This window comes from Salvelinus namaycush, chromosome 15 (genome assembly GCF_016432855.1).
Source record: "Salvelinus namaycush isolate Seneca chromosome 15, SaNama_1.0, whole genome shotgun sequence".
NCBI classification, from domain to species: Eukaryota; Metazoa; Chordata; class Actinopteri; order Salmoniformes; family Salmonidae; genus Salvelinus; species Salvelinus namaycush.
Genome location: NC_052321.1, coordinates 14,117,692 through 14,138,958, shown reverse-complemented (window position 1 = coordinate 14,138,958; position 21,267 = coordinate 14,117,692). Strand labels below are relative to the sequence as shown.

Here is a 21,267-nt window from a genome sequence, read left to right as displayed (position 1 = left end):
GTTAGATCTGATGACGTGTGTCTGCACATGAGATTTGCTAGCTATCTTCACACTGTACTGTCTTTGGCTATAATTCCATCTGGTAGGTTGCATGCTGTAGGACAGCCCAACTATGCTCCCTAGTGGTCAAGGACAGAATTTAAAGGACATCAGAGAAGAATGGATCAAAGTTAGAGAAAGTTAGACCTGTATAAAGTTGATAAAGATGCATTCAGTTCTGTTATAAAATAATCACATGACATATTGGGTGTTTTCATGAGAGAAACGGGAGTTTATATGTCAACTCCATCGAGAACAAGTGGAGTTGGTGCGCTTGGCTACTTCGTCCCGACTCTTTCGTTGTGCTCAACTCCACCGCATTGACAAAGACTGATCCAATGCGCGGTAGGCTACAGAGGGAAGAAAGGACAACACACGGACTATATTTCCACGAGGAGGAAAATAAATCGATTAAAAAAAGAAATTATTCTACTTTAAAGGTTGTGTATAGTTACTTTTTTCGCAGAGTAAAAAGTTTGATGCATGCGTCACTGTTTGGAAAGAAAGAACATATCAGCCAACTTCTTTTGAAACTGGTTTTGTGTTTGTAGAACAACAATGTTTGCTTATGTAATTCCTTGGATATTTTCTGATAGTTTCTGAATAAATATTTTTATGGGACGACTTGGGTTGCCCTCCTAGGCTACATTAATTAGTTTAAGGTGCGGTTCTGTACGTCTAGGACTACATACATGAAACTTCATTCGGTTTATCAATCCAATTTAAAATCTTGATTATTAAAGGCCTTCGTGTTCATTTAAAATGCGAGAACAATGCAAACGCCCAAAAGCCATTGAGGTTTGAGTGACCTCCATCATTAGTCGGCTACAAATTTGGATTGAGTACTGCCAGTGCCTCATGTATTGGCACTCTCCTTTGGACTGATGTTACGCACTCACACGATTACACAACCTAATATAGGATACCAGCACCGAATTTTATTATTATTACTACTACTACTAATGTAAATAGACTTATGTCTAGTGTCTTCTGTAATTAAAATGTATGCAAATTTACTTTGGATATGAAATCGTTTGTTTTCTGTGCTAATGATAAGAAGTTGTGGGGTTCTATTCTGTCTCCTGGTATATCCCTCTCACTAAAATGTAGTTTATTTTGTTGTAGGCTTTGATTTACACCACAGGTACTACAACAAATTCAAATGAACATTCAAATGAACATGGCGTAGATTCTAGGGTGTGTAATGTTTAGTCTGGATGCACGATCTCTCTGTCTTACTGGGCATTCAATATGCTAGACTAGAGGGTCAGGTTCAAGTGATTGGTTTACATGTGAAACAAAGTAGCCTTTTTCCATAGCACTTCTCTAATCATATCAAGTGATTAGAGAAGCACTATCACTGGCTTACCACACACCCTGCAGCCCCCACAAAAAAATTAACTGCTACGTTTTCTCTCAGCCTCATGCCAAAATGTGTAGAATGGCATGATATTAGCTATGTAACTGCACATTTTTCTTTTTGCCCCATGGCCAAATGTGTAGAACTGTTGGAAGTTTGTTATTTTCCCCCCAGACCTTGCGGGGCCCATCAAATGTGTTATGCCACTGAGTCCTATGTGTATGATTAGAGAAGTGATGACCGATTCATTGGTGCATAATTTCCCTTGTGGAACATGACATAATTGTGTAGTGTCATATTGGAGATTAATCCTACTGATTGTTGTGTGCAGGTCTCCTCTGCAGCCTCTGCTCTGTCCTGACTGAGAGCCACTGGTGTGTTGCCCACTTTCCCTCTGCATCATGGGTACCTTCTCCAGCAAGGACGGCCATGGACCCACAGGTACCCTCTGCCTCCCAACAATACACACACACCTCACTTCATTAACCTGTCAACCCCCCTTGCTGTGCTGAACAAGTCTTTATTGACTTTTCTTACAGAGAACAAAGACAACATACCTTGAGACTCGCATTTATATTTAAGCTTTTAGTCGCCGGTGGAAAGACCGAAAGGAGACAGGAGGGGGGATGGACAGAGACTGACATGAATAGAGAGAAGGAATGAGACAAGAAGAGGGGAAGAGACAGGAGATTGGGGAACACAAAGTGTGTGTGTGTGTGTGTGTGTAAGCCAGAGGGTAGAAATCTTGGCTTGGCTGGGCTCATTCTCCTCGCATCCTCTTGTGATTCGTCAGGCTCTGCTGCCCCAGCTGTGATGAATCGGCAGAATTCCCCAGCTCTGCACAAGGGCAACGGCTTAATCATGGCAAGCCTAATGCTGGCGGACACACACACACGAGCACACTATGGCTTGGAATAGGTACATACAGGCAGCGGTGGAAGTGGGGAGTTATGGCCCTTCACTCTGTTTTTGATGTGGATTGATATTTACCTGATCATGATGCATCACTTTCAATAACTTGTTTAGTTGAACTCTATCAGTGATAATATCCATTAAACCTAGAGAAGGTCTGTTCAAGCGAAGGACAGAGGAGGACGGGGTCAGTGGTGGTGTAGATCAGCAGCACAGAGCAGAGGAATGTGTCTCCTGATGAGCAATTGCCCATTCATCCGGAATGACAGCCTGGGTATTGTACGGGGTTAATGGTCTGGTTTAGTCATCCTGGCAGCTCTGCATGCCCAACCAGTGACCACTGCACTCAATCTCTCACAGTCTCTGTCAGTCTGCCTGTCTCTCTGACCATCTGTACGTGTCCCTCACTCACTCTCACACTCGTGCGTCGTTGCTCTTATTCTCTCCAGGGCCCAGCTTGGATTTGTTCCAAACCCCTCCTACTTCTCCAGTGACCTCCACCCTGCCTGCTCTTACTCCGATCACACCCTCTACACCAGGCCGGCCGGCAGCTCCAGTACCAGTCACAGCCCTATCCCCAGTACCAGTACCAGTCACAGCCCTATCCCCAGTACCAGTCACAGCCCTATCCCCAGTACCAGTCACAGCCCTATCCCCAGTACCAGTCACAGCCCTATCCCCAGTACCAGTCACAGCCCTATCCCCAGTACCAGTCACAGCCCAAGGCCCAGCACCAGTCACAGCACAAAGCCCAGCACCAGTCACAGCCCTAGCCCCAACTCCAGCACCAGTCACAGCCCTAGCCCCAACTCCAGCACCAGTCACAGCCCTAGCCCCAGCACCAGTTACAGCCCCAGCCCTAAGTGGGAAGAGACTCCTGCCCATCAGCCCAGGCTACTCTGTGATTGGTCCTGGGTTTATCTCCCTGCAAGGAAGGACAGGAAGTAATGCAGCAGTGCCTGAAGGGTGGGTTGTGATGGGGTGTAATGGAGGCCCCACCAGGTCTAGTCCCAGGATCCCTGTACCCCAGGGGAAGAGCTCATCGATGAGCCCCACCAAGACTCCTTCATCCCTGGGTAGCTCCCTGTCCTCGGCCAGCCCGATTAGCCTGGTCAGCCCCTCGGGGCAGAGCGAGAAGGACAGTGGGCTGAGCCTGACCACGCTGGAGCACCATGGGGCTGCAGACAACCAGGGTGAGATTGAGAGGCTGGTGGAGGAGTGTAGGACAGCACTGGGTCTCAGTCCCAGTCAGTATGCAACACTAAACAGCGCAGGTAAAAGCAGCACATCATGTACATAAACATTACCACTCCCTCTTTATAGCAATGCCTAAAATAATCCCCCATTATGAAATGCATGATGTCATACCTCTGAATTATATGAATAACTACTACCAAATGCATCTTTCTGTGCTCCTCCCTCTCTCGCGCTTACTCTCTCCTTTTTCTCCCTCCCCTCCCTCTGTCAGATGTGTTGAAGCATCTGATAGTGGAGCGCCAGGAGTTGACCGCTGAGGTCCAGAGTCTGCGGGAGACCATGCAGGTGAGAAACACCAACAAGACATCCCAATAAACACTTAATTTACCTTACGACAGGAGATGTCCTGTTTCCAAATCAGGAAACTGATTTTACATAATGTAACCCTTCAGCTTCAGTCTAGTTCCAGATCTGATTAGGCTTTAGCCAATTCTTCTGACTATTGTTGTCATGCCATGCAGCACATTTGGCATAATACCAAAGGAACACTGTAGAGAACAGTTGGCTAAAGCACAAGTAGATCTGGAGTGAGGCTCATCATGGCTACAAATTTAGACAGTAGAACATGACAGATTGTTTTCCTATTAATCTAAGTACTGAAGCCCAGGTGTGTTTTTAGGTTGGGAAAACTACCTTCAGTTTTAATCAAATCAAATTTTATTAGTCACATGCTTACTTATGAGCCCTTAACCAACAATGCAGTTTAAAAAAATATGGATAGGAATAAAAGTAACAAGTAATTAAAGAGCAGCAGTAAAATAACAATAGTGAGACTATATACAGGGGGGTACCGGTACAGAGTCTGTGTGGGGGCACCGGTTAGTTGAGGTAATATGTACATGTAGGTAGAGTTATTAAAGTGACTATGTATAGATGATAACAACAGAGAGTAGCAGCGGTGTAAAAGGGGGGGGCAATGCAAACAGTCTGGGTAGCCAATTGGTTAGGTGTTCAGGAGTCTTATGGCTTGGGGGTAGAAGCTGTTTAGAAGCCTATTGGACCTAGACTTGGCGCTCCGATACCGCTTGCCGTCCGGTAGCAGAGAGAACAGTCTATGACTAGGGTGGCTGGAGTCTTTGACAATTTTTAGGGCCTTCCTCTGACACCGCCTGGTATAGAGGTCCTGGATGGCAGGAAGCTTGGCCCCAGAGATGTACTGGGCCGTTCATAGTACCCTCTGAAGTGCCTTGTGGCTGAGCAGTTGCCATACCAGGCAGTGATGCAACCAGTCAGGATGCTCTCGATGGTGCAGCTGTAGAACCTTTTGAGGATCTGAGGACCCATGTCAAATCAGTCTCCTGAGGGGGAATAGGTTTTGTCGTGCCCTCTTCACGACTGTCTTGGTGTGCTTGGACCATGTCAGTTTGTTGGTGATGTGGACACCAAGGAACTTGAAGCTCTCAACCTGCTCCACTGCAGCCCCGTTGATGAGAATGGGGGTGTGGATAAGTTTAGAAATGTAAACAGGAAATGACACCACCCTGAGGCAGAGGTCAGGGCTGGGTTTCACCGCTTGTAACATCGGAGTTCAGGAGATAACAACAAAAGACCCTGTCATCTCCACCCAGAAATGGATCAGAGCAAGGTCCTCTGGGAGACGTGGTCCTGCTAATAGGCCTCTTCCTGTCCTAGACCCATCCTGAGAGGCCCAGGAGGAAATGCTCTGATATCATTTTGCCCCCCCCCCCCCCCCCTTGCCCAACGCACTATCACAGGAACTGTGTTGAAAAGGCTAGATGGTGTGTAGAAAGACAAGGTAGGGAAGATGGAAGTTTAAATTCTTTGAGCGTTGCTCAGACAATCCAAAGAGGCTCCCAAGAGATTCCAATTCAGATTTTTTAAAAATCTGGTAATTTCCTGTCAAAAGCCCATTCCAAACCTTGACCCACCATAATTATTATTCTTTGCAGGGGCTCACATCTTTTCCTGATCTGCTACAGATTGGGAAGATGGAACACAAGCCCTACTCTCTCCATCCCTCTCTCTTTTCCTACCATCCTCTCTTTTTCTACTTCCTTCCTTCCATCTCTTTCTATCATTTCCTCTCCTTCCCTGAACTCTTCAACATATCTGTAGAGGCCCAAGACAGATAGACTGAGCTGGGGAAAGCCAAGAGAGACGGGCTCCAGTGAGAGAGAACCTCTAACCCTAAATATTAAATTCAGTGTTTCTAACACTGTTGACTCAGTTGTGTAATATAAGTGATAAAAGCGTTAATGTACTTTCAGAGAGAGATAGAGATGTGTGGAGGAGGTGGGCTGCATTCAGCTGTCGGAGACAAAACTTGTTTTGTTTGGTGGCGTTAGGGGAAAAAGTCAGACTGTGTTAGAGGGAGAGAATGGAGAGACTGACTGACTATTGTTGGTGTGTGTGTGTGCGCTAGAGAGAGAGAATGGGGAGAGAGATCAGACACATTGAGTCTTGGCTGAGATGTGGGTGTCGGGCTGCAGTGTTTACCCTTTCCCTGGGCCTCGCTCTCTCTGTGCTTCTCTCTACCTCTCCGTCACTACCTCTCTCTACCTCTCTCTTTCCCTGGGCCTCGCTCTCTCTCCCTGTGCTTCTCTCTACCTCTCTCTCTATACCTCGCTTTCTCTACCTCTCTTCTAGCGGTCAACCGAATATGATTTACCAACGCCGATACCGATTAGTGGAGGACCAAAAAAAGCCGATATAAATCGGCCGGTTTTTATTTATATATATATAATGACAATTACAACAATACTGAATGACCAATGAACACTTTTATTTTAACTTAATATAATACAGAAATAACATCTATTTAGTCTCAAATAAATAATGAAACATGCTCAATTTGGTTTAAATAATGCAAAAACAGTGTTGGAGAAGAAAGTAAAAGTGCAATATGTGCCATGTAAAAAAGCTAACGTTTAAGTTCCTTGCTCAGAACATATGAAAGCTGGAGGTTCAATATTCCCAGGAAAGAAATTATTCAGTTGCAGTTATTATAGGAATTATGACGCGCCGACTATTTCTCTCTATACCATTTGTATTTCATATACGTTTGACTATTTGATGTTCTAATAGGCATTTTAGTATTACCAGCCTAATCTCAGGAGTTGATAGGCTTGAAGTCATAAACAGCGCTGTGATCAAGCATTGCTAAGAGCTGCTGGCAAACACAGTAAAGTTTGAATGAATGCTTACGAGCCTGCTGCTGCCTACCACCGCTCAGTCAGACTGTTATATCAAATCATAGACTTAATTCTAATATAATAAACACAGAAGTACGAGCCTTAGGTCATTAATATGGTAAAATTTGGAAACTATAATTTCGAAAACAAAACATTTATTCTTTCAGTGAAATACGGACCGTTACGTATTTTATCGAATGGGTGGCAACCCTAAATCTAAATATTGCTGTTACATTGTACAAACTTCCATGTTATGTCATAATTATGTAAAATTCTGACAAATTAGTTCGCAACGAGCCAGGTGGCTCAAACTGTGTCATATATCCTGACTCTGCGTGCAATGAAGGCAAGAGAAGTGACACAATTTCCCTAGTTAATATTGCCTGCTAACACTAAATATGCAGGTTTAAAAATATATACTTCTGTGTATTGATTTTAAGAAAGGCAAAAGATGTTTATGGTTAGGTACATTCGTGCAACAATTGTGCTTTTTTTTGCAAATGCGCCTTTGTTAAACTTCTCTGGGATATGTGGGACGCTAGCGTCAACAACAGCCAGTGAAATTGCAGGGCGCCAAGTTCAAAACAACAGAAATCTCATAATTAAAATTCCTCAAACATACAAGTATTATACACAATTTTAAAGATAAACTTCTCGTTAATCCAGCCACAGTGTCTGATTTCAAAAAGGCTTTACGGCAAAAGCACACCTTGCGATTATGTTAGGTCAGCGCCAAGTCACAGAAAAACATACAGCCATTTTCCAAAGAAGGAGAGGTGTCACAAAACTCAGAAATAGCGTCATAAATATTCACTTACCTTTGATGATCTTCATCGGAATGCACTCCCAGGAATCGCAGTTCCACAATAAATGTTTGTTTTGTTTGATAAAGTCCATCATTTATGTCCAAATACCTCCTTTTTGTTCACGCGTTTAGTCCAGTAATCCAAATGCTCAATGCGCGATCACTTAGTTCAGACAAAGTCAAAAAAAATATATTACAGTTTGTAGAAACATGTCAAATGATGTATAGAATCATAAATCTTCAATAATGTTTCAACCGGATAATTCCTTTGTCTTTAGAAATGAAAAGTAACGCAGCTAACTCTCACGGCCGCACGCCTGACTGAGCTCATGGCATTCTGCCAGACCCCTGACTCAAACAGCTCTTATTCTCTCCACCCTTCACAGTAGAAGCCTGAAACAAGGTTCTAAAGACTGTTGACATCTAGTGGAAGCCTTAGGAAGTGCAATATGACCCCATAGACACTGTATATTGGATAGGCAAAGACTTGAAAAACTACAAACCTCAGATTTCCCACTTCCTGGTTGGATTTTTTCTCGGGTTTTGCCTGCCATATGAGTTCTGTTATACTCACAGACTCCATTCAAACAGTTTTAGAGACTTCAGAGTGTTTTCTATTCAAATATACTAATTATATGCATAATCTAGTTTTTGGGCCTGAGTAGCAGGCAGTTTACTCTGGGCACCTTATTCATCCAAGCTACTCAATACTGTCCCCGTTCCCAAAGAAGTTAAATCATTACCCGTTTGGCGAAGTAGGCTGTGATTCGATGATAAATTAACAGGCACCGCATTGATTATATGCAACACAGGACAAGCTAGTTAACCTAGTAATATCATCAACTATGTGTAGTTAACTAGTGATTATGTTAAGATTGATTTTTATAAGATAAGTTTAATGCTAGCTAGAAACTTACCTTGGCTCCTTGCTGCACTCGGGTATCAGGTGGTCAGCCTGCCACGCAGTCTCCTCGTGGAGTGCAATGTAATCTGCCATAATCTGCGTCCAAAAATGCCGGTTACTGATTGTTATGAAAACTTGAAATCGGCCCTAATTAATCGGCCATAATCGGTCGAGCTCTACTCTCTACCTCTCTCTCTTTCCCTGGGCCTCACTCTCTCTCCCTGTGCATCTCTCTACCTCTCTCTCTTTTCACCTATTTCTCTTTCCCTGTACCTCTCTCTCAATTCAAATTCAATTTAAGGGCTTTATTGGCATGGGAAATATATGTTAACAATGCCAAAGCAAGTGAAGTAGATAATATACAAAAGTGAAATAAACAATAAAAATGAGCAGTAAAAATTACACTCTCAGAAGTTCCAAAATAATAAATACATTACAAATGTCATATATATATATATATGTGTGTTGTAACGATGTACAAAAGGGAAAATAAATAAGAATAAATATGGGTTGACCTTTTCTTGTGGCAACAGGTCACAAATCTTGCTGCTGTGATGGCACACTGGTATTTCACCCAGTAGATATGGAGTTGATCAAAATCGGGTTTGTTGTCTAATTGTGGATCTGTGTAATCTGAGGGAAATATGTGTCTCTAATATGGTCATACATCTCTCTCTGTGCCTCTCTCTCTCTCTCTGTGCCTCTCTCTCTCTCTCTCTCTCTCTCTCTCTCTGTGCCTCTCTCTCTCTCTCTGTGCCTCTCTCTCTCTCTCTGTGCCTCTCTCTCTCTCTCTCTCTCTCTCTCTCTGTGCGGCAGGTACCTTAGCGGTTAGGAGCATTGGTCCAGTAACCGAGCAAAGGCACTTAACCTCAATTTCTCCTTTTAAGTCACTCTGGATAAGAGCGTCTGCTAAATGACTAAACTGTAAATGTACCTCACTCTCTCGCTCCTGTGCCTCTCTCTCTGGACATTTGAGGGTTCACCGCTCCTCTCTCACCAACCCTCCCTCCTTCAGCACAGAAACTACAACAATTACTTCACAACTGTTGCTCCTGTCTCTTATCCCCCCCATGCTAGCCTCCCTGTCTCCCCCCATTCATTGTGCCTGTCCGTGTGGTTGGTTGGTGGGTGGGCTGATCCCGAGGATTTAATAGCTCTCAGGTCTGCTCTGGGATCAGTTCCAGGTGGACAGTGCTGCAGATTTCCTGGAATGAGCTATTTGGTTTTGGCTCCAAAAACTCAAGAGGCTGGGGTTGAACATGTTTACATGCCAAATGAAGGTTCTGTGTCAAATTTGCAATGCGTAAAAAATGGTGGAGGCTGGGGAGAAGGTAGTGTGTGTGTGTATATGGGAGAGGTATAAGCAGTATGTCTTTTCTCTAGGTGTGTGGGTGAGTGTATCCACAGTCCTTGTAAGTAGAGGGAGTGAGGCAGTCTCTTAATGAGTATCAGAGTGTATGGGAACTGGTTGTTCAACACACCCCAGTGAATGTGGAAAGCTGCAGAGCCACGGCAGAGTGAGGATGTTTCCCCAAGTACGCGTTAGGGAGTCTGGGTGTGGACGTAAACTGAGGCGTGGGGACAGATGGATGGTTCTTTCTCTCTCTCTCTCACACGCACAAACACACCAACCGAGAAACACACATCTGGAATAAGCTCAACACTCCCAGAGAGACTGTGCATGAATCAGTGTATGAGAGTCAGCATCTGTGCCTGTGGTGGGTCACTATGTCAGTACCTCAGGGATATATAGAGAGAGAGTGTGTGTCTGGGGGGAAATCAACAGTGTTATCTTTGAGTTAAGGAGTGTCCCATCCTGTTTCCCTTCTAAGACATACCCTAGTTGAACACTGACAGTTAGTTAGCTGTACAGACAGGATTCAGAACATAGGCTACTAAAGAATGTGGTGGTTTAGACTAATGGTTTCCCACGTTGTCCTTTTTCTCCCATCTGGCGTTATGAGTTGCATCATGTGTACCAATAAAAAGTAGTTTGTCTCTGCTGCTATAACAAGGCAGTTTAAACTCTGTGTGAGGCTGTGTGTTTGTGGCTTTGAATCAACGAATGTAGGAATGGGTTGTTCAGTGTTTGTGTGGTTTTACATGCTGTAAAGTTTGTGTTCGAGAGAGGGGTGAACTTCACTTTATGGCTGTGTTCGAAGGGAAAAGACAAAGAAGGGAGGTGTGTGTTATCGAGAGGGGGTGGAAGAGAATATGTTCTGTGTGTGTCTCCAGTGACTGCATAATTGGCCCCAGCTGTGGTCTTGAGTCGCTGGTCAGATGAGGAAATGAGTTGGCTCCAGTTTCTCCGTCTCTTCTCCTCCTCCTCCACGTCTCTATCCATTCTTCATTTAATTACCAAATGACCCAACTCCTCCACACTCCCACGTCACTCTGCGGGTCACATTGCAATGTTCACGAACCGAGTCCATCTGTATGTTACCTGACTGCTTTGTTAGTCCTCTATTTCCATCATTATAGGGATGTCTGCTCTCAAAAGCTTTTCTCAATATGAGAGCTTGGGACTAGAAGGTTCTATCTGCAAAAAGATGATTCTAAGATAATTGGCTTTAAATGTGCTTTTTGATCTTAAATGATGGTTAGGGTTAGCATTGTGGTTAAAGTTAGGGTTAGCATTGTGGTTAAAGTTAGGGTTAGGTTTAAAATCAGATGGTATGACTTTGTGGGTATGCCAGCTAGTGACCACTGCAGAACTGCCTCCAGAACAAGAGTCATGATGAAAACCACTAACCTGCTGTTTCCTTTGAAATTTAGCAATAATGCTCTGATTTCCTTTCCCTGTTTGAACTTGTATATGTTTCCTTACAAATTTATCAATAATCTCAGTGCATCAAAAACCCTTGGGAGTAAGAGCTGTTAACACTACATTCCAGGTTAGTGGATCTGATCTGAGCACCTGAATGGGGCCAGGGCTATTTAAATCAAAATACAATTTTATTGGTCACACACATTTAGCAGATGTTATTGCGGTGTAGCAAAGTGCTTAGGAGCTAGAAGCAGAGCTTCCATGTCTGTCAGCGCCACCTTGTCACTTAGAACAACCCCTTGGCACAGGGTCCCGATGTGGCTCATTTGATTCCCTAGTGCCACTCCTCTAAACTTGCAAAAGCTTGCCTCTCATTCTGTCCAATATTTGAGTCAGATTATGAATGCCAAATGGATATTTGATCACTAAATAGCTCATAGTCTCTAGAGGCTCAGTGCTGTGTATAATGTGATGCTGGCAGACAAATTAATATGGAAATGATGTCATATGAAATCAAAGATTAAAGGCTTGCACTCTGGGTGTGAATATAGAAATAAACTTTAAGACCGAATTAGTTAACTCCAGGCCTTGAGCTGCGGACTATACATATGTTTGTTCCAGCCCAGCACTAACACACGTGATTCAACCAACCTGTTCTTCATAGTACCTAACTGTTAGTGTCTTCCTTCCTGCAGACGGAGCGTGTGGAGTGGCACCAGTTCCAGTCTGACCTGCAGGTGGCGGTAGCAGTGGCTGACCGGCTGAGGGCCGAGGCCGAGGAGGAGCTGAACACGCTCAGAGCGGCTCGGATGGATACAGAGCGCGAGCTGGAGGCTGCCCAGCAGAGACAGAAAGAGACTGATGGGCAGCTGGTCAGCCTGAGAGGAGAGCTGAGGGAGAGCAGGCAGAGACTGGTCCACCTCACCCAGAACCAGGGACCAGGACAGGCCCAGGCTCAAGCCAAGACCCAGGGCATGGAGATGGCTACTGGGGAGACCAGCACACTGGAGACCCAGGAGGGGGGACACCGGGGAAGGGAGAGGGGGATCAGCAGGTTTGGAAGAGGAGATGACAAGATGGAGAAGAGGAGCCAGGAAGAAGGGAATAAGAATATAAGTGTGAAAGAGGCTCGAACAGACACTAAGAGCGTGGCCAACAGGTACTTGAGGAACGTGACCAATGAGGAGAGGAGTGGAGAGGAAGGGTGTAGCATGAGGGAGACACGGAGGATAGTCACACAGGAGAGGGCAAGGTGAGTACCACGATGACTTCCTGTTTGTATGATTTCAACTATACATGAACTTACGCTCAGCCTTTTGCTTGTAATGAAGGTTAATGTCCATGATTTATATAGCTGGCTATTCTAACATAAAGCGATCCAGACCGATTTTGGACTGCTGTAATGGAACAGAGATTAACAGGTAGGGCACTTGAGGACAAGGATTTGTAAAAACCATGTTAAAACTGTGCTCTACTACTACGCTTTCAGTTAGATTATTAAAAAATAATCATTATTTTCGGTTTTGATATATTTTTTAAACATGAACTGAGAATAAAGTGTATCAACAACAGTTGGCTTTGCTCTCATGTCTGACCCCTGATAAGTTGGAACAACAAATGGTTCTTCTCTGCTCAGTGTGGCTGTGTGAGTTGAGTTCATCCAATAATAGCAAAGCACATTTCTTGATTTCACAGAAGCCTTTCTAGACTACCCGCATCTTCAGACTCCCCTGCTGTAATGAATGGAACATCCCAGTCCAATACTGCCACAATAGCTGGATCTACAAACAAAGTGAGACCACTTAAAAGTTGGGGTCTAACTGCTTGTCTGTGTGTCATACCTCTGGAAATATGTAACGCTATTACTGTTCCAACCGGTGGCATCATCGCATTAGTCAGTGTGTTTTCTGATCTACTAGAATTTGAAAGGAATGTATGCTATGTTATTGCGTAGGAATATATATACTGTATGGTGTATCCTTTCAGAACCAAAGCCAAACCAGAGGAAGAAAAGGGCTAGAATGGCAAGACAGCTGGTCCAGCACTCACACAGGTGTGTTTTTGTGTGTGTTCCACAATCACCCATGTGTCAGGACGCTCACCATTCCATGTTGCTCTTATGTCTAGTAACGGAAATTAGGTAAATCCCTTTCTATTGACATATTTGTGTGTTCCAGGGAAACGGGAGGAGGCATTGAACCAGTACAACTCTGCCCTGGCAGAGCTGCCCCCTAACACGACCTCTAAGACCAGGTCTCAGGATGGCTTTAATCTACTCCTACGCCGCCATGGAGGCTCCAAGAGGAACTCTCTTCTGCGCTGGTGTCAGAGCCGCACTCAGGGCTACAAGGTACTGTAACGTGTGTGTGTGTGTGTTAGGGTTGGGTGATTTATTATGATAGCATCGACGATGATTGGCGATGACATCGTGATGTGACCCAAAACGTAGTCTCGCAGGGATTCACACGTGACATTCTGAGTAATTTGTCTTTTCCTATTTGCTATAGTTTATTTCTATACATATGTTCTATAGGCCTACAGAACACGAGAGGAATGAAGGCCAGACAGAGCGGAGAATTCCACAAAAGCAGCACAAAATGTCCAGTCAGAAAATATAGTTTCTCTCTCTGTCAGATGCATGGGCATCAGGCTATAGTAGCCTAAACCTATATATTCTTTTATAACAGACATTCCTTAACTATCTTATGTCAAGCTGTTTAAAAAAATGACTTTGCCTATATTCCTTTCTCTCTCCATTCGATAGGCTATGAATATGACAGAAGGCTATGCTTCATCGTTTTATGCATGGCTTTCTCCCGATCAAACAATGAATGAAACGGCGTTCCATCTCAAAGTTATTTGAACAGCTTAAAAACTTAAGGTAGCCAGTAGTGCTGAGCGATTAGTGCCTTTTGAGGTCAGTTTGGTTTCGGTTTGATTATAAGACAATTATCACGATTTCGGGTTTCAGCGATTTTATTTTTATTGAAATTGTATCATTATTATTCTTTTTTTGTATATAAACTCAGCAAAAAAATAAACGTCTTCTCACTGTCAACTGAATTTATTTTCAGCAAACTTAAGGTGTAAATATTTGTATGAACATAACAAGATTCAACAACTGAGACATAAACTGAACAAGTTCCACAGACATGTGACTAACAGAAATGGAATAATGTCCCTTAACATAGGTGGGGTCAAAATCAAAAGTAACAGTCAGTATCTGGTGTGGCCACCAGCTGCATTAAGTACTGCAGTGCATCTCCTCCTCATGGACTGCACCAGATTTGCCAGTTCTTGCGGTGAGATGTTACCCCACTCTTCCACCAAGGCACCTGCAAGTTCCCGGACATTTCTGTGGGGTGGGGGGGGGGGGCTGCAGCCCTCACCCTCTGATCCAACAGGTCCCAGACGTGCTCAATGGGATTGAGATCCGGGCTCTTCGCTGGCCATGGCAGAACACTGACATCCGGGTTTGGCCGGTGTAGGCCGTCATAGTTAAGAACAAATTCTTATTTACAGACTTTTCTAGTTAAATAAAGGTTAAATATAAAAAAAAATTATAATAATTCCATTCCAAGTCATCTCATATCTATAGAGCTGCCGGCTATGCTTTCTGACAAAATCACTATTTTGTACTTCTTCAAAGTAAATTAGGCGTACTTTTATGACTGCTGAATACCAACTATCAATCCCTTAGATCATGTATTTTCAGGTAGAGATACCTCACAAAGAAACTGCTCTCTGTGTACCCTCTTGATCGCACAGATCTGACATAGTAGTTCGTTTAGCGTAGAAAACTTGATAATTATGTAGAACATTGGCCTGTTGGAAACTACAACTCCCTACTACATCGCACAGTTTGGGCAGATTATCTGATTTATCTGTAGAGAAACTGCAGCAAAATGTGCCATTGAGCTCACAGAAAAAAAAAGTACGAAATGGAATTCAAGTACCGGTAATTGAAACCACGTTAGTCAATTAGTTGTTTAAAAACATTTTGGTTAATCGCTCAGCACTAGTAACCAGAGGACTAATAATGAGAGAGAACAAACAATATCAGTAGCCTATAGAACAATCTAATGACAAGTTTAAGCTTATTAAGACAGAAATTATCCATGCGGCCCGGGAAAATCCCTCCGTGCGACGTTAAACCAAATGGCCAATAACCTATCCTCTTACTAGGCTGATCATAAAAGCTTTAAGAAAAATGTAAGTTAAGAACATTAGCTCATTTCCTAAATATTCTAGTCTAAGGTATTGTTCAAAAAGAACAAGAAAAGTCTATAGCCTAAGTCTAGGCATACTGTAGGCTACTTTCATCCACAGCTTTATGAGAGATGGAACAAACAATATCATTTATTTTTCTACTTTATGATGCAAATAAAGCAAGAATTATCCAGTACTGAAGACTGTAGACTGCTTCTATCCAGCACTTGATATAGTCCTGTAACCTAGAGCTCACTACTGTAAGACAGCTGTTCCTCATCACAGTCACTGCATCATCATGTGCGTGCCACACACACACACACACACACACACACACACACACACACACACACACACACACACACACACACACACACACACACACACACACACACACACACACACACACAAAAAGCTTTTTCTGCTCCTCCACCAGAAAGGAATTATATAAAAGATTTGCCATTGTCTGCACTTGGCCTCTGACCAGGCTTTCAACAACATTATCTTTCGACATGATTTGTCCAGTTTGATTTGATTTCGCTCTACAGCCCAATAGTAATTTTAGCAGATTTGTATTATTTATTTATTTTAGTAGGGGGGGCGATAGCATCGCTCATCACAATGTTTTATGGGTACATAATCACGATATGACAAAGGTTGACATCGCCCATCCCTAGTGTGTGTGTGTTGAACAGGGTCAGGAGAAAGAATGCTTTGGGACTCTGATGTAAAGAGAATGTTGTCCAGATGTAATCAGTCAACACTCATTATGGTGGTGTCTTTACCCTTTCTCTGCCCCCGCTCACTTTCTCTATTGACAGAATATTGACATCACTAACTTCAGCAGTAGCTGGGCGGATGGTCTGGCCTTCTGTGCTGTGTACCACACCTACCTCCCCTCACACATCCCCTACTGCACCCTTAGCCCTGACAACAAGGTGGGTAATACTAGGGCTGTGGCGGTTATGAAATTTTGTCAAACGTTGATTTTCATCCAAATCTGCCGGTCTCACGGCAATTGACCGTTAATGAACATAAACACGTTTAGCATCTCCAGGCTTCCACACATAGCCTACAAGCTACTGATGCGGACTTTTGGAACATGTACATCCATTTAATGTCAGCTAGACCATCACAATAAATCCATTATTTATTTTAGACAGGTCTAAAGAAACATGATATGAAGAAAATGTAGTCTATTTCAAAAGAACACAATAGCATATTCTGAGTTGTCCTTATGTTAGGCTCTGATCTTGCTATGTCATATGGCTGTGGGGTACACTAGTTCATTTAGCAGACTTGCTTAGAATTCCGTAGCATTATTTTATAGTATGAAGAATATAATTGAACAAAAAAAAAAAAATAATAATATTTTACCCAAACGATTTCCAGATGGAGTGTGCACATGCGGCTATTTTGTGTTGAGTCGTTTACAAGGAAACAGGTCCTCTATGCTTAATTTAGAGTTAATTATGTAACTTTAGTTGTGATACAAATGTTAGGCTATATGTTTAGATGTTTAGTACATTCTAAGACTGCATGATGCGACTCTAATGATGATTTGAAAAAAGTCGCATGAAAGGCATGAGCTCTGCTCTATTTCTTGCGCAGGCTGCACACACTTCATCAGTCTCTCATTCGCAATTTGACAAGCACTTGATAATATTCTCACCCATAAAACAAATCTTTATTTTAAATTGTTTTATTTAGATCTTGTCTCATCGCTGCAACTCCCCAACACCCGCCCGCTTAACCTGGAAGCCAGCCACACCAATGTGTCGGAGGAAACACCGTTCAACTGACGACCGAGGTCAGCCCGCCACGAGGAGTCGCTAGAGTATGATGTGTCAAGTAAAGCCCCCCCTGGCCAAACCCTCCCCTAACCCCGATGACGGTGGGCTATTGTGTGCCCCCCATGGGACTCCCGATGCAGTGGCTTAGACCGCTGCCCCACTCGGGAGGCCCTCCATCAGACTATTCTTAATCTTATATGGTCTTTACATATAGCTTACTAATATACACTGAGTATACAAACATCAATAACACCTTCTCTTTTCATTACATAGCCTGACCAGGTAAATCCATGTGAAACCTATGATCCCTTATTGATGTCACTTCAATCAGTGTAGATGAAGGGAAGACCAGTTAAAGAAGGATTTTTAAGCCTTGAGACAATTTAAAGCATGGATTGTGTATTTGTGCCATTCAGAGGGTGAATGTGCAAGACAATACATTTAAGTGCCTTTGAATGGGGTATGGTAGTAGGTTCCAGGTGCACCGGTTTGTGTCAAGAACTGCACCGCTTCTGGGTTTGTCACGCTCAACAGTTTTCCGTGTCTATCAAGAATGATCCACCACCCAAAGGACATCCAGCCAACTTGACAACTGTGGGAAGCATTGGAGTCAAAATGGGCCAGCATCCCTGTGGAAAGCTGTTGACACCTTGTTGAGTCCATTCCCCAAAGGCTGATCTGAGGGCAAAATGGGGGAGTGCAACTTTTATATTAGTGCACACTGAGTATACCAAACATCAGGAGCATCTTCCAAATATTGAGTGCGCCCCCCCTTTTGCATTCTATGTATGCCCTGTTGTAAAGGGGATTAATGTGCTTAATTTCAATAAATATAGCAGTACGAGAAAGCTGGGATCGTCTTTTAAATAGTGGTCAGTCAAAACTCTGTTTTCACACGCGATTGCTCAATGACTGGGCTTATAAGAACACGTTTCACTAGGCTTCTGTAGGCTATGTGCTCTGATTGTATTCCAGGGGTCCTAGGCCTATACACCATGTTTGGAGTTATTTGGCCACTTTAGTTGTGATACAAACCTTAACTAAATACACTGCTCAAAAAAATAAAGGGAACACTTAAACAACACAATGTAACTCCAAGTCAATCACACTTCTGTGAAATCAAACTGTCCACTTAGGAAGCAACACTGATTGACAATAAATTTCACATGCTGTTGTGCAAATGGAATAGACAAAAGGTGGAAATTATAGGCAATTAGCAAGACACCCCCAATAAAGGAGTGATTCTGCAGGTGGTGACCACAGACCACTTCTCAGTTCCTATGCTTCCTGGCTGATGTTTTGGTCACTTTTGAATGCTGGCGGTGCTCTCACTCTAGTGGTAGCATGAGACGGAGTCTACAACCCACACAAGTGGCTCAGGTAGTGCAGGTCATCCAGGATGGCACATCAATGCGAGCTGTGGCAAGAAGGTTTGCTGTGTCTGTCAGCGTAGTGTCCAGAGCATGGAGGCGCTACCAGGAGACAGGCCAGTACATCAGGAGACGTGGAGGAGGCCGTAGGAGGGCAACAACCCAGCAGCAGGACTGCTACCTCCGCCTTTGAGCAGGAGGAGCACTGCCAGAGCCCTGCAAAATGACCTCCAGCAGGCCACAAATGTGCGTGTGTCAGCATATGGTCTCACAAGGGGTCTGAGGATCTCATCTCGGTACCTAATGGCAGTCAGGCTACCTCTGGCGAGCACATGGAGGGCTGTGCGGCCCCACAAAGAAATGCCACCCCACACCATGACTGACCCACCGCCAAACCGGTCATGCTGGAGGATGTTGCAGGCAGCAGAACGTTCTCCACGGCGTCTCCAGACTCTGTCAGGTCTGTCACATGTGCTCATGTGCTCAGTGTGAACCTGCTTTCATCTGTGAAGAGCACAGGGCGCCAGTGGCGAATTTGCCAATCTTGGTGTTCTCTGGCAAATGCCAAACGTCCTGCACGGTGTTTGGCTGTAAGCACAACCCCCACCTGTGGACGTCGGGCCCTCATACCACCCTCATGGAGTCTGTTTCTGACCGTTTGAGCAGACACATGCACATTTGTGGTCTGCTGGAGGTCATTTTGCAGGGCTCTGGCAGTGCTCCTCCTGCTCAAAGGCGGAGGTAGCGGTCCTGCTGCTGGGTTGTTGCCCTCCTACGGCCTCCTCCACGTCTCCTGATGTACTGGCCTGTCTCCTGGTAGCGCCTCCATGCTCTGGACACTACGCTGACAGACACAGCAAACCTTCTTGCCACAGCTCGCATTGATGTGCCATCCTGGATGACCTGCACTACCTGAGCCACTTGTGTGGGTTGTAGACTCCGTCTCATGCTACCACTAGAGTGAGAGCACCGCCAGCATTCAAAAGTGACCAAAACATCAGCCAGGAAGCATAGGAACTGAGAAGTGGTCTGTGGTCACCACCTGCAGAATCACTCCTTTATTGGGGGTGTCTTGCTAATTGCCTATAATTTCCACCTTTTGTCTATTCCATTTGCACAACAGCATGTGAAATTTATTGTCAATCAGTGTTGCTTCCTAAGTGGACAGTTTGATTTCACAGAAGTGTGATTGACTTGGAGTTACATTGTGTTGTTTAAGTGTTCCCTTTATTTTTTTGAGCAGTGTATATAGGCCTATGAGCTAGGCTACACGATGCGTGCAACTATGATTTGATAAAGTCACAAAAAGGTAATCGCTGTTTCTTGTCTGGGCATTATTCACAAGTGATAATACATCCTTCAGAAGTGATAATATTGTCACCATCAAACTCAATTTCATATTTTCTTTAGTTTTGAAATTAGTTTTCATATAGAATGGACCATTATCATGCACCTGTCGAACAGGAGCAGGGGGAAAAATACATGGCATCCTTATGCACTTAAATAGCGAATGGAGGATGCTTTTCCCGTGGTTAATTTTCATGCCAGCCAGGTAGACTACTCCTGTTGTAACACAAAGCAATGTGCATTAAAAAAAAGAGAAATAAATATAGTAGGCCTAGCCTATAGAAAGCTGATGGCATACTCCTCTTTTTAATAGAGGCCATCAACTCTGTTTCCTCACGCGGTTGCATAGCTTATAGAAATGTGGCGCAACATGAGTTCATGGGCTCTCATGGAGAAGCCTAGTTACTGTGACTAAATGATCACATGGAATTTGACTGTGGTCATGACTCGTGAACGCCGGTGTGGCGGTAGTACGGTCACCGGAACAGTCCTAGGTAACACACACATGCATTGCACACTCACTCAGTTATTTGCCTGTCAGACATGGTGCTGCTTCTTTTATCCATAGAGCGAGAACCTCAGCCTGGCATTTAAGACGGGAGAGAATGTTGGAATCACAACATCACTGGTGAGTCTGTTAATCAGAACTTGTGTTATTTAAAGACTGTCAAGTTTGTTGTATGCTTGTATGAAAAAACTCAACAGTGAATGCTGCAGTATTGAAGTCATCTGTGTTTTACAGACCATGGAGGAGATGCTGAGAGCCGGAGGACCAGACTGGCAAAGAGTTCTGGGATACGTGGAGTGCATGTACCGTCACTTTGAGATGTAACGCCCAGGACTGTGTGCTTGAGGGAAACCTCGGCGGGAGGTACAGTTCACTGCTATTGGTGGAAGGATGGGGAGTGGGAGTCACTCCTCTACTAGCTGATATGGTCATTGATAGCCATGTAGAGAAAGTTAGGCTTTGTTGGCACAACAGAGCCCCCTTCTGGTCAAGAGTGCAGGTGCAGGTTGCTGTAAATGTCTACACTGGGACCCCATCAGAAGGTTACACAAGTAACTGATATTATCATACCAAACCTTTGCTTGACTCCTAAACTTTTTCTCAGCTGCTGATCTGTGTCCAGTGCCTTTAGTACCACAGTCTTCCATTTAAAACATGTTCATATTTTCTATCCGTTTTAGCACTCTGTAAATATGCACTTTTAATAAGCACTTTGATGATTGTAATTTAAAGGAGGAAGGGGGAAAAGGAGTTGTATGGATGCAGTCTCCCTGTCTAGCAATCCATTGATTCTTATATGTAACTAAAATGTGAACGCTGACTATGTTGCCAAAGATGCAGAATA

General features: G+C 43.9%; 1 protein-coding gene across 1 annotated transcript; it reads left to right on the top strand.

Annotated features, from left to right (window-relative positions):
• The first annotated feature begins 116 nt into the window (after positions 1 to 116).
• LOC120059841 (cytospin-A-like) lies at positions 117 to 21,267 on the top strand. The gene is made up of 11 exons (XM_039008891.1): positions 117 to 479; positions 1,731 to 1,840; positions 2,761 to 3,585; positions 3,780 to 3,853; positions 11,892 to 12,448; positions 12,892 to 12,988; positions 13,183 to 13,249; positions 13,374 to 13,546; positions 16,227 to 16,343; positions 20,484 to 20,543; positions 20,658 to 21,267. The coding sequence occupies exons 2-11, from the start codon at positions 1,801 to 1,803 to the stop codon at positions 20,745 to 20,747; spliced, it is 2,100 nt and encodes a 699-aa protein (XP_038864819.1). The 5' UTR covers positions 117 to 479; positions 1,731 to 1,800; the 3' UTR covers positions 20,748 to 21,267.

Bases quoted from the DNA above. Each gene is read 5' to 3' on its own strand.
- LOC120059841 (XM_039008891.1), top strand. From the start codon at position 1,801: ATGGGTACCTTCTCCAGCAAGGACGGCCATGGACCCACAG. The intron at 1,841-2,760 runs GTACCCTCTGCC...TATTCTCTCCAG, and splicing joins GGACGGCCATGGACCCACAG to GGCCCAGCTTGGATTTGTTC. The intron at 13,250-13,373 runs GTGTGTTTTTGT...TGTGTGTTCCAG, and splicing joins CTGGTCCAGCACTCACACAG to GGAAACGGGAGGAGGCATTG.